Below are 14,249 nucleotides of genomic sequence, written 5' to 3' on the forward strand. Positions count from 1 at the left end.
CTTCTTACCGAGGATTTGCTGCCGTGTCTTATTACAAGTGGCCATTTGGAATAAGCTTTCCTTCCTGAACCTAACTTTTTATTGGCTTTTAAGTCTTTTTACTGACCTCTGAAATTCCCTCACATCCATTTGTAGCTTTTTACCATCAAGTGTTCCCTCCTTTTCCCTAACTGAGCCTCAGGTTTGTGTTACTGAGTCTATACCTCCAATCTGTTCAGTATTTCAAGCAGCAGATTTATAACTTTCTAAGTTTTTTTTTAATCCATACAACTACATCATCTCTAGCAACCATTTCACATCTAAATAAGCATCCTTGACCTGCTTAATAATGTGAGTGTAAAATTTCTACCCCCCTCCACCCCCATAGTCCTTCCAAAGTAAATGATGAATTCCCCTACTCCTAGAGATTGCATCACCCTCTTCCCTCCTCAGCATCAGTCATTTCAGAGCCAGCCCCAGTGACTTTGTAGTTATGGTTCCCAGAATATAAAACCTTACGAGGGATTTTGTGACTCTTCACGGAAGCCTGAATGATGTCAGGAGTTTTTCAGTGGTTCCATGACCTATCCTCTCCCCCTCAGAGGCCACAGTGGACTTCTTTTTCCTCCACCTAGACTTTTGTTTGTTTCCCTAGATCATAAAGAAATCTCCAGCACAAGTACCTTTCCCTTCTCTTCCTTACTCACCTTTCTCTACTATTATATTTTCTTTTTATATCTTTACTTGAGCATTGCTCATTTCATATTTCTTTCACTTTTTATTTCCAAGATCATGCTTGATTCTTGTCAAGAGAAAACGGAATTGTGTCTTTCTATGCTCTTCATTCACCTTTCTTTTTCATGGTAGTGTTTCAGTTCTGTTCTTCTTTATATCAATCTATTGTTGCTTAACAAATTGCCCAAAATGTAGTAGCTTAAAGCAGACAAAATGCATTATCTCACTGTTTCTGTTATCACACAGGCATGGTTTAGGTCAGTACATCTAGAATTACATCTTTCATCGGCAACCAGTCAAATTCCACGTGGGGGCAGGGGCTAGCTGGGAAAAGTCCATCTTGGAGCTCACATGTGTGGTGGTTGACAAGCCTCAGTTCTTCTTTGTGAGCCTGTCCACATTGTTGCATCACAACATTGCAGCTGGTTTCCCTCATCCAACTGATCCAAGAGGGAGCAAGCAAGAGTCCTCAAGATAGAAACCATAGTCTTTTTATAACCTGTTCTCAGAACTGACATCTCATCACTCCTGCCATTTTCTGTTAGGAACCAGTCAGGAAATCTAGTCCTCATTCAAAGGGCAATGGATACAAAGAGACAGAGATAATTAAGTTGGAAATTATCGTGGGTTCTGGCTCCCACAGTCTTCCCTCTGGTACCTAATGATATATAGTTCTCCAAAATGGAGAATATGTTCACCCATCCAAGGCTTGCAAAAGTCTTGTGCCATTACAGCATAAGCTCAACTTCAGAATCTCACCAGCAGAATCAAATCTAAGTACAGTTCAGGTTTCTAGGATTTAGTTCCCTAAGCCAAGGTCTTTTAATACATTTCTTCTCAACCATAAAACTAGAGACAAGTTTGCTCTTCCATATGCCCAACACACAGTGGTGAGACAAGTATAAGATAACCACTATTAGCACTTCTGTTGAAAGAGAGGAGAAATAGGGGACTGCAGAAGTCATTGGACCAGCAGGGCAAATGTTAGGAGTTTGTTGATTAAATCTCAAAGCCCAGGAATAATTCTCCATGTCTCTTGGCTCTGTTCTTTGAGCACTTTGTTCTGCCCTTTTTGTTAATGAAAAGTAGCAGGTATTTGCAATTGAGCAGGTCTTTCAACTTGTTTCTTGGTAAAATTCTGAGATTCCAAAGAGCTCTTCATTTTGTTCTCTGAACTCTCTGTTCAAACTAGTGATATCCCTACATATAAAATTCTTTAGAAACTGTGTGGGTCACATGTGATTCTTCTGGGAGTTTACTCGGTTAGGCAGAAATCAAATCTGCAAATTTTTTTCATATAAACCTTTTTCTACTTTGAGCCCCTGCTGAGACAACTGGTAGAAAAAACCCCTTAAGCTTCCCAGAGGCATATTGTTTCAGAAAATATGTGAGGCACACCCTTAATTTCTTCAAAGAGCTCTGTGTGACTGAGTAATACAGTAGCCCCCATATACCATTTACAGTTTTATTTTCTATGGTTTAAAACTACTATATGAAAAATTCCAGAAATAAATAATTCATAAGTTTTAAACTGTGTGTCATTCTATGTTACATTGTGAAATCGTACTGTCTTAAGGATGACTATAGTACACTAGGATATTTTGAGAGTACATGTATAAACTTTTATTGTACTATATTATTATAATTATTTTATTTATTATTAGTTATTAACATCTTATTGTGTCTAATTTATAAATTAAACTTTATCATGGGTATGTATAGGAAAAAACATAATATACGTAGGGCTTGGTACCATCCATGCTTCCAGCATCCACTGGGGGTCTTGGGACACATCCCTCATAGATAACAGCACTAGTGCACTCTGAGGCTCTACTTTTGTCATTTCTGAGGTTTTAACAAATGGTGACTATAAAGTCACATTCTTAACTTCATCTTAACAATCCCTACAATTCAGCTCCCTTCTTTTGCATTTTACTATAAGCCCCAGGAAAAAATCAGATGGCTGCTTCAACACTATGTGGAAATCTCTTTACCTAAATTATCCATCTCATTAAACATATTTTCTATTTTCCATATAACTACAGAAAACAGCATTGCTAAATTTTTTACCACTACATAGCAAAGATTCCTTTTCTTCCTGTTGTCAGTGAGATTTTCCTCACTTTCTTCATACCCTTGCCCTCAACTTCAAAGTCCAAAATTTTTTGAAGTCTGTTCAGGTACACTTCTACAAGTCAGTCACATTTTTTCCCCCACACATTTTGAAGTAATTCTGAGAGAAGGGGAAATAAAAAGAATTAAGATGTGTTATGTACATGTAACAACTACCCATGATGAATGTGATGATTATGTACTGCAAACATGAACTGCTAAAAATAAGTAAAAGAAAAATTATATCCCCCCAGTACTTCAACATATGTAGTATTAACTAAAGTTCAATGTTTGTTTTAAAGTGCTTTAGATTTTTGTTCTGTTTTTTGAGCACTTTGTTTTCTTTTCATTTCTCTTGTTGCATCTTGTCCTTTATCCTCTCCTTCCTTTCCATTCCTTTCCCTTCCCTCCCCTCCCCTCCCCTTTCCTTCCCTCCCGAGTTCTCACTGTGTTGCCTGGGCTGGACTCAACTCCTATCTCAGGAGGGACTGGGACTACAGGCAAGTGCTACTATACCTGACTTGTTTTAAACTTCTTTCATTTTCTTTTGATGAAGAGTTAATACACACAAAAAAATGCACAAATGTCAAGCGTACCATTTGATGAATTTTGACAAATGTCTGTAAAACAAATCACTATCAGGAAAAAGAACAATATCATCACCTCAGAATCTTTTCATGGACCTTGAAGTTAGTCAGCATTCCAAACTCCTTGCAACAGAGGCAATAGCTGTACTCATCTTTTTCAAAAAATGATTAGTTTTGCCTATTCTACAATGCCATGTAAATGGAAGTATATGCTTTTTTTATTCAAGGCATATTTCATTCACCACAATGTTTTTTACAGGTATCCATATTGACATATTGTGTTTGTTTCTTTCCTTTTTACTGCTGAGCATACTGGTCTGCCAGAGCTATCAAAACAAAATTCCATAGACATGGTAACTTAAACAACAAAATCTATTTCTCACAGTTCTGTAGGCTGGAAGTCCAAAACCAAGATGTTGACATTTTGGTAGGAGTGTATTAAATAACTTTTGACCAAATCCTAAAGAAACTAAAAACTAATTCTAAAATGTTTTCATTTTTATAATGAACTGTTGTATTACAAAGTGACAATTTAAATATCTTATTTTTACTAATGTAATAATCATACATATCTTTAAAAAAAAAAAGTCAAATGCTATTAAAGGTTTTTAACAAAAAAATACCTGTTCTTTTCCCTGTTCATATCCTAGTTCTCTCCTTGGAGAAAACGTCAGCTTTTCTAGCTTTTTACCTATTTTGCACTTTATAGTTTATTGATTTCTGACATAATGTACTAACTTCTTGTTACATGTGTAAGAGGACATAGCTCTCACATCCACCTCTTATTCCCCCTCCAATGCTGCCTCCCATGCCAGTGTAATCTCACATTTTGGCTAAAGCAGTTATCACAATTATACTATTTTGATTATGGAAATAATGTTAAAATGTTGAGAAAAAGACAAGCTATAATCATCTTTTCCCTTCTTATATAGTTCTTTATTCTCATAGATTTAATAATTACCTCATTTCTTTATTTTCCTGGCTTGCTGTGCTCCAATTGTTAATTGATTCCATATGTTCCAACATTTCTTCCACATGCCCATGAATAATGTTTTCCATATGCTGAAGTAGATCAGTTATTTTTTATTTCCTGAAGGCCTTCACACTTTTATTCAACTCTGAAGTGCTAACTCTCTAGGCCCACTGAGCAATTGAGGCTTCTTAATTGCCAGACTGAGATGCCCTTTCATTACTCATCTAGGTTGGACTCCCTTTTTGCCGAGTCCTTTATCTTCCTTTGTCTTGGTTTAACCCTTTTTTTTTTTTGGAATAAAGCCTTTGTTATCTGTGGGTATGAAGTAGGTTTTTTCCAACTTTATATATTGGAAATTGTCTCTAGCCTCTTTTCACGTTTGACTAATAGTTTGGCTGGGTATAAAAGTCTAGTTTACAAATAACCTTTACTCATAATTTTGATGGCATCATTCCACCAAACTCTAGTATCCCTTATTGATCTTGAGAGGTTTTGACACAATTATTTTCTGTGTGTGTGTGTGTGTGTGTGTGTGTGTGTGTGTGCATGTGTGTGATAGTTTTCTTTTTGGAAGTTTTCATAATCTATGATTTTCTTACATTTCACATTGATCCTCCTTGATGCATAACATTTTTCTTATTCATTGTACTGTATAGCTAGTGGGCTTTCAGCAGATTTTGAAGTTCCAGAAGGTTTCCTTCAGTTTTGGGAAGCTTTTCTAGGGTCATTTCCTTGATCACTGTCTTAGTCATTTTTATTGCTGGGACAAAATACCCAATACCCACAATTTAAAGGAAGAGAGGATTATTTGGTAGACAGTATTTAGAGGAATCAGTGCCTAGTTGGCTAACCTCAAGGCAAGAGAGATTGGTGAGAGGAAAGCTGTTCACATCACGATGGCCGGGAAACAGAGAGAAGAAAACAGCTCAGGAGAGAGATATATTCTTCTAGGACACACTCCCAGTGACCTACCTCCAACCAGGCCTTACCTCCTAATAGCACATTCAGCTAAGCTATTATAGGAGTGTAACAGTCCCATGATACAATCACCTTCCAACAGCCCCACCTCTGAACAACTGAGCCTTTTGGGGGACATTTTAGATCAAAACCATAACATTCCACCCTGACCCCCAAAAGACTCATGCCCATCTCTTTATGCAAAATGTATTTAATGCTTCTCTAATGGGCACCAAAGTTTTAACAGTTGCATCATTATTGAACAGTCTAGTTTCAAAGTTCTCTGGACTTGAGGCAAACATCTAGCCCCTGTAAAAATCAAAAAAGAAAGTTAAATACTTAGAACATAAAATGGCACAGGGTTAACATTCCCATTCCAAAAAGAAGAGACAAAAAGACAGAAAGGAATGAGATCAAAGCAAGACTGAAACTCAACAGGGCAAACATGAAATCCTGTAGTTCCATGTCCTGCACCCGGGGCAAGTTGTGATGACATGAAAACTCCAAAGGTTTTGAATATCCTTGCTCCTTTGTCATTGCTAGTTGCACCCCTCATATTTTCTCTTTTCTGGTGGCTCTACTTACTGCCTGCAGATTTCCTCTGCAAATGATCCATGTTCCTGGCATCTTCAACTTCCTGTGTTTCCTCTGGACTTTTAGCTTCAGTCCCACAGTTTCATGTACTGTCCTCTCAGATGCACACTACCTGGCCCGAAACTTCTGAAATCTGGGTGGAAGTCTTCCTGATCCTACAACTCTTGCATTCTGCATGGTTGTAAAACCAGCACCATGTGAATCATACTAAGGCACTTCAAGAAGTAACCAGTCTCCTTTGTATTATGGCTGCAGAGTTCTCTGAGTGTCTGGATGGCTGAACTCCAGCAAAGTCTTTCTTAGTTGACCCTGAATGAATGGGGCTCCCTGGAGCTCTCTTCTCAAAGCAAAGTCTTTCACTTTTTTACCTTTGGGGCTGCAATGAGTGGGTCCTTTGTGATTTCTGAGATGTCCCTCAAAGTGTCTTTCCTATTATCCCAATGTAAAGTACTTGGCTTCTTTTTAATGCTATATTTTTACCAATCATGCTTGCCTTTGCCCCAGCTCTGCAGATACTTCCTTTCTGGCAAAACTCCAAACCTTTTCAATAGGCTTTTTGCTCCTGATTCTCACTGTACATCTGACGAAAGTAGACAAAAGTACCAGTGCCACAGCTTGAGGCTGCCTTGATATTTTCTCCACAAAATTAATTAGTCTCCAGTCTCCAGCAAAGTCTCAGGACATGGGCAAAATGTAGACAAATTTTTGCTGGAGCATAACACGTATAGCCTCAAGTTCAACTATCAGTGATGTCCTTGCTTCCAACTGAAACTCCTGATCCTGGCCTTTACTGTGCACATCTCTGTTAGCATTCTCATTTTTTGAGCTCCAGTCAGAATCTCCTATGAAGCTTGGCTTACAGCGTTTTAATGCTTCCCTTGCCAGCATCTCCAAACCTTTCCAAACCTCTCCTATAAGTCAGTTCCAAAGGCTTCTAAACCACATGGTCAGTAATAGTCACAGAACCACTTTAGGTACCCAAATCTGTCTCAGTCATTTCCTTGTCAATGAGCCAAAACACTATACCCACAATTTAAAGAAGAGACTTATTTTGACTCAGGGTTTTTAGAGGAGTCAGCCCATAGTTATCTGACACCAAGGCAGGCTCTTATGGAAGAAAACTGTTCATGCCATGGTGACCAAGAAGCAAAGATAAAGAAGGAAGTGGTCAGGGAGGGAGATACACCTTTTGTCTTAATTAACTTTTTTTGTTGTTGTTGCTGAGACAAAATACCCAGCTCCCACAAGTTAAAGGAGGAAAGGTTTATTTGGCTTATAGTTTATAGAGGTTTCAGTTCCTAGTTGGCTGGCTCCAAGGCAGGGTAGCATGGCAGAGAGGAATCGCAGAGGAGAAACAATTCATGGCAAACCAGGACAGTTAGAAAGTAGCCAGCAGTGAAGTAGCAACCAGCAAGAGCCAACAAGCCTCTTTCTGCCTTTTATATCTTATCCACACCCTTAATCCTGGCACCCTTAATCCTAGCATTACACTATGAATCAATCCCAGTGTCACACACTCCAGATGTAGCCACCTCTGAAAAGCCCTACCTATGACCACATGAGGCTTTTGAGGGACACCTAGACACAAGCTGTAGCACCTTTCAAGGTCACATGTCCAGTGACCCACTTACAACCAGACCCTGCCTCCTAACAACATATTCAGCTATTGATTTGTCAGTGGATAAACACATTCCCACCAACTTGTATCACTGGTGGTATAAGCTCCCCGATGGGATAGTCGTGCATGTACAGCCCCATCATGAATGTGTTTATCCACTGAAGAGTATAATGCCCCCATGGTCCAATCACTCTACAAAAGCCCCACCACTGATCTCAAGGGCTTTTAGGGGAATATTTTAGATCTAAACTATAACAATCACTCCATCGCTACTGTTTTATATGACCTCTTTTTTCAATAATGCCTTTTGTTGGAATTTTAAATATCTTGGTCTGATTCTCTAGTTTTCTCATCATTTTTATGTTCCTATTTTTCATCTCTTTTTGGGAGCTTGTTTCTACCTTATCTTCAAGCCTTCCTCTTACATATTTTTATATGAACTTTCTTATTTAATGTTTAAGTGTTTTCTGACTGTTCCTTTTTGTAGCACCTTTTTCTTGTTTCGTAGCTGCAAAGTGTCTTTCTGGAAACATCAATTGTAATTCTTTTGAAATTCTTTTCTGAGTTACTTTTACTTTTTGTTTTTTGTTTAATTTCATTGGAGATTTTCCATAGATATGGGATTAGCTTTAGCTGTCTATAGATATTAAAGAGAAAATTTTTTTTCGGTCCTGGGGATCGAACTTGGGACCTTAACACTTGACAGGCAGGCAGTGGAACCACTGAGCTAAATTCCCAGCCTGAGACATTCTTAAATGTAAGTGGGTGGAACTTGCTTATTCCTGTAATTCCTGGTAGGGTGATAGGATAACAAGGTGGATTTTTAGTAGGGGACCCCCAAATGTCACTTTCTTGTAGCATTTGTCTTAGACCATTCCATTTGTCCAGATGTAACTTCAGTAGTCTCCTGCCCTGCAATATATAAGCATAGAACAGAGGCAGAAAATAGAGGTGAGCCTCAACCTCTGCCCTCCTTTACCCTATGCCAAACTTCTTGGTCTGCTTAATCTCTGCAGAAAATAACCTCCAAGTGTGCTGCCAGAAAGGAAGCAGTAATGAAATGATTACTTGGTTGTCAGGGTAGGAGAGCTAAAGAATGGGGTGCAAGGTGGGGACTTACTATTCTAAATATAAACTTTCAACTAACCCCTTTCTTTTCAACCCTTCATTCTCTGTAATACTTTGTGCCACCGATGGTGGACCTTTTCAGAAATCAACATTAAACAAACTCACTTATTGTTAGCTTCTACCTCTTCAGAAACCCTAATGCCAGCTTTCTCTCTCTCTCTCTCCTGGTTTCTTGGTCCCTAAAGATTTATACCTTTTAAATGCCCTTTATTAATAGTTTAGTGCCATTTTGAGATTGACTTTTCATGTTTAATCAAGAGAATTATTCTTAAAGGATATAATTTTTATGCTTTTTAAAAAAAATTTTATACTTTAAGGAATTGAGAACATGCCCCAATTGCTTCACTAAAAAGTTACAGTTTTTTATACATTTTGAGGGGACATGTACTTCTTCAGATTACACATTTAAAATTACTATAAAGAAATGGCATTAGGGCCGGGGATTTAGCTCAGTGGTCCCGCTGCCTGCCTCGAAAGCACAAGGTCCTGAGTTTGATCCCTGGTACCAAAAAAAGGAAAAGAAAAGAAATGACATTACTTATCAACTATCAGCATCACATCCTATTGGGATTGATTTGTAGAAATGGTTAGTGGCCTGGCCTGAGTCTGCCACATCTTTTTTTCCTTTTTCTTTGAGGGTAAGCATTAACACTCATAAAGAAGCTGGCTAAATGTAGGAATTTTCAATAGTATAGGGATAGTTTTTTCCAAAAAGCCATCTCACCTCTATGGAAATTGACCCTATAAATGTAGTTTCTTTAACACTCCACCCTCACCAACTGAAGTAACTGCTCTCAGAAAACAAATACTATATACCATTTCCTTTAGGATGACCTAAGAATTTAAACATAGCATTTAAATCTGATGCTGTATCTTCACTAAAGCAGTTCTTCAAGCATGTTTCTTTCTTCTTATGCATAATTCAGAATTATGTTTTCATTTTTTCTTCCACAATTGAGGAATCCTTGCATATCCTTTAAACAGAGCCCATTTTTAGATTCAAGAGGTGTTTGAATTAGTCAGCTTTGTAAAACTAGCATAAATGCAACCAGCACATGTAACATACTCCTGGAGAATGCCTCCATAAGCGAAAAAAGAAAATGTAAAATAATTCTAACCTTGCTTCCCCAAAACCCTTTTACTGACAAAGAGATATTACATATGCTTCCATCGTATCCTGGCCTTTGCCTTAGGAGCATGAGCTGATTGCTAGCCTGTCTGTAACTGGACTCTTATGACCATTTGGCAGATTTTGTGACATATTAGTGGCCCTGGTCTAGTTTCTTACTGGCATGTACTAACATCAAATTGACATGTATGTACAGCCATAAGACATCTAAATAAGAAAGGTGATGATCTCTTTTCTTTAACTATGATGCAAGTGCTCTTTGCAGGTTTTTTGTTGTAACTGAGAAGGAGCTAAAACTTTAAGAGTCCCATGTTATTTTAATTCTAAACCTTTTGAATCTACTTCTCCAACTAAAGCAAAATCTAGAAACTTCAGATCCTTGGCCCAGTATCTTGAAGAAATTATATAGCATTATATCTCTGTCTGACTTGAGACCATAGGCATTCCTAATCCGTCATCTGTCTTCTGCAATCTTTTGTAAAAAGATTCATTTGTGATCATTTTAAACAGAGCCAGTGAAGACCAAATTGTTTTAGTTAGTAGGTCACCAGCTTACACAGACAACTCTCTCATTGGAATGGAAACTTAATCAAAGGAAAACTCAGAATAAGTTTTATTTACATTTTATATCTTACTTGGCAACCTGTTTGAAAATATTGCATAAAAGACCCAGCACAGGAAACATTTTATAGCCCTGCTTATGATTGATATATATGGAAACTAAGGCATTCTACTTTATAAATCAAGGTCTTAGTCCAGATTTCCTGTTTTTCTACCTTAAAAAACAAAACTCAGGATAAAAATAGTACTAAACTGTATAAAGTACTCAGGGGTCAAGGTAACAAGCAAAATAAATTACTCTGGATGCTATGGTAAAGACTCAGACCATTAACAGAGACATTCATTTTATAATCACTGTTTTAAAAACACAGTTGGTATAGCTAGTTTTATGAAAATATTGAAAAGAGGAAAGACATGGATAATACAAAATAATAACCCAGTGACTTGGAAATGCAGGCTCACACACAGCCAATTTACGGAAAACCTCAGTCACTCAAGTCAAAGACTTTCTGCCACATCATAATTTTAATCACATCTATTTCTGCCTGTATTTTACAAACTGGCCACTGTCCTCTGTTTAATACACTGTACACATCAAGCATATACACTCACCCACACATTTTGATCTTCGTTCAAGGATTTTCGAGGCTTAAGTCATCTGCACTTTCTGACTTTCTGGAGTTCTCTCACTTCAGGCCTTATATAATAAGCTCCAGTGGCTGATCCAGCATCTCAGGCTGTAGATTATTACCAAGGTATTGTGAGAAATGCATACATGGCAGAAAGCCCTTGAAAATTCATACCATTCATTGACACTTCATCACATGAAAATAAAAATTTTCTCATTTGGCTTTCTTTATAGTTTAAAGAATGTTTCTTGATACAACCAAAGGAAACAAAAGAAGATGCCACCAAGACCAAGAAGAGGAAAAAGGTAATAGTAACAATTTTTTACAGTGGTATGGCCCCATGCAGCCTCCATCACATTTTCATATATCATACTTTTATATATCACACTTTATAGATACAGAAATTCTAAGATTCAGTGAAATTCAGTGCCTTTCCTAAAGTCACTACCAATAAGTATTCCTGTTGGAACTAAAACTCAATTCTTGTAACTCCTATTAGAGTTTTGTGGAGCACCAAGCCTCTTTGTTACCCATCTTGTGTTTTCTTTGTGGTTAGATGTCAGAACTGGGTTTCCAATTCTAGAGGTTCAGAGTTGTTTTCCCTTGTTATCCCTCTGGATCTATCCAAGAAAAGAATTTTCAAACCTTCTTTTCCTACACATTCCTATTTTTGAGACCTTATATTTTAAAATATTAATAAAAAAATAATAAGCACATGAAAGTAATATAAGGCATTTCTAACTCGAATTTGGAGTCATAATTTTTAGTAAAACTCCCCTTCTATTTTAATATTTGCCTCTGAGTATAGAGAAGTCTCTGTTGCTCCTATACAAACTTTTTTTTTTCCTTAAATTCTTTTATTGGTACACTTTAGGTATACAGTATGTTTACATTTATCTTTGGGTGCTTGTACCTGTACATGATGTATCTTGGTTCTTATTTTTTCCCCATTACCTGTGCGCCCTTCACCCCCTCCACCCTTCCCTATTGACATAGACTTCATTTCCTTTTTTTTTTTTCTTTTCTCATAATTTTTCCTTTCCCTTCTTTCCTTTCTCCTTCCCCTCCAACCACCCTTACCCTTTTGGACCTTTTCTTCCTATTTCAAATTATCAACTATTCATTTTAATCATTTTAACCGTTATTTATACTTTCACTTTCTCACACTAGACAAACTAATCGGTATTTACACCTGTGTCCTATTTATTTCACTTAAGAGTATGGCCTCGATATGCATCCATTTAGCTATAAATGACTCTAGTTTCTCATTCATTATGGCTCAGTAGTACTCCATTTTATAAAAAAAAAAAAAAACACATCTTCTTTATCCAGTTTCCAGTTGATGGGCACTTGGGCTGTTTCCAAGCTTTAGCTATTACAAACTGTGCCACTATAAACATGGGTGCACATATATCACTGTGGTATGATTCTTTTAATTATTTTGGGAAGATACCCAGCAGGGGAATAGCTGGGTCAAATGGAGCCTCTAGTCCTACTTCTTTGAGGTATCTCCATACTGATTTCCACAGTGGTTGCACCAGTCTACATTCCCATCAACAATGGAGAAGGGTTACTTTCTCTCCAAACCCCCGCCAGCATTTGTTATTGGTTGATTTCTTGATAGCAGCCATTCTTTGTGGAGTGAGGTGGAATCTCAGTCTTGTTTTCATCTGCATTTCTCGGATGACCAGTGATGTTGAACATTTTTTCATATATTTATTTGCTGCTTTTACTTCTTTGTCTGAGAAATGTCTGTTAATTTCAGTTGCCCATTTTTGAATTGGGTCTTTGAATTTGGGGCATCTGATTTTTTTCAGTTCTTTTTATTATATAAACTTTTTTATGGCACAGCCTTAGTATGGTTAGCTTTCACCTTCCACTACACTTATGAAAACAGCAGTGTAATTCTCTCTCTGCCAAGAAAGTTCTCCTGCTGAAGTCAGCAGAGGAAATATGATTGGGATTAGAAGAAAGAAGATGGACTCAAACCATTTACTTAGCAGCAAGTTTTTAGAAAACCAAGAGTGTGTGTGCATATGTTTTCTTTTCTCACAAATGGTCAAATAGGAAGACAGGAGATGTCAAATTGGCTGAGGGCTGGCAAGTGCTTAGAGAAGTAACTTTAACTTTTCTTTGATAATTCATACACTAATGACCTTCATGAGTGTTAAATTCTGGTGGCTCAAGGTCAGAATTCTAGCTAAATAGCTTAGCCTTGGCTGAGGTCATGCTAAAATTGCCCACTGATGACATATTTTTAAAAGTTAATACCTTTGGCAGGCCCTTGAACATTCTTGGCAGTAGCACAGAAATAAGGATTTCATGGAAAGAGGGAAAAGAGTTAGGGGTAGAAGAATGGCTCCTTCTGGATCTTTGGTGAAAAGTTAGAAGGAAGTGAGAAGGGAAATTTATGAAGAAAATGAAAAGAACAACTGTATGTTCTCAGTATATTGGAGGCATTAAATAAGTGTTATTAAATGAGATCAAATCAGAACAAATATGTGATAGTACAGTGAACCCTTGACTTACAAACTTGATCAGTTAGTTCCCAGTTAGTTGTAACTCAAGTTGGTTTTAAGTCAGTACAGCTGAGATCTGGATGTTTACCTGGGTACACACTATAGATAACAAGAGGCAGATTAATCTTGCATTAATCTAATTAACCCAAGTTGCTCGTATGTCAGACCAGTTGTAACTTGAGGGTCCACTGTATTTCCTCTAATATCTATTCTACTTTTTATAGGGCCACTTTTAAGATTGTCAGCCTCCCAATACTTAAGAATCAGGGATGTAAAGTTCACAGGGGTGCAAAGCTCCTATGATCATAGTACTTCTGCAGATTTAGTTCTAATGCTATAAATTCAAACTGAAACTCAGCACCTCAAAATTCAGGTAGGTAAGAAATCCTCAAAATGGTGCTCTTCCAAGAATTTAGATCATTTAAGACTAAAGAGAACCAGGTGCAGTGGCACATGCTTCTAATCCTAGCTACTCATGGTGACAAATTTGAGGCCAGGCTAGGCAATTTAGCAAAACCCTGTCCAAAATAAAAAGGGGTGGGGATGTAAGCTTGGTAGCTTAATGGTATAGCGCCCCTGAAGTCATCCCTGGTACCAGCTAAGGGGGGAGGGGAGGCTAAAAGAGAAGTTTCCATAGCAACCAGATTTATTAGCTTTTGCTGAAAAATACCATTATGGAGTCTCCAGCAAAATTCAGTTCTTCTAGAAGTCATATACTAAGGGGATTA

The 14,249-nt window shown here is 37.5% G+C and overlaps 1 protein-coding gene across 8 annotated transcripts in view; it reads left to right on the top strand.

The window, feature by feature from the left end:
- Cmss1 (cms1 ribosomal small subunit homolog) overlaps positions 1-14,249 on the top strand; it is a 399,997-nt gene that overhangs the window by 369,093 nt on the left and 16,655 nt on the right. For 4 of the 8 annotated variants that reach the window (XM_021238779.2, XM_021238778.2, XM_087208644.1 and 1 more), the window contains one exon: positions 11,236-11,307. The exons of 2 other annotated variants lie outside the window; for them this stretch is intronic. In XM_021238779.2, coding sequence (XP_021094438.1) covers positions 11,236-11,307 — 72 coding nt within the window. Of the gene's footprint in view, positions 1-3,308; positions 3,327-11,235; positions 11,308-14,249 lie in introns of all 8 variants that reach the window. 2 more of the 8 variants (XM_021238774.2, XM_087208619.1) reach the window with 1 other exon arrangement.

This window comes from Heterocephalus glaber, unplaced genomic scaffold (genome assembly GCF_053883595.1).
Source record: "Heterocephalus glaber isolate CG9 unplaced genomic scaffold, H.glaber_assembly_v1.0 deba00000122, whole genome shotgun sequence".
Classification (NCBI taxonomy): Eukaryota; Metazoa; Chordata; class Mammalia; order Rodentia; family Bathyergidae; genus Heterocephalus; species Heterocephalus glaber.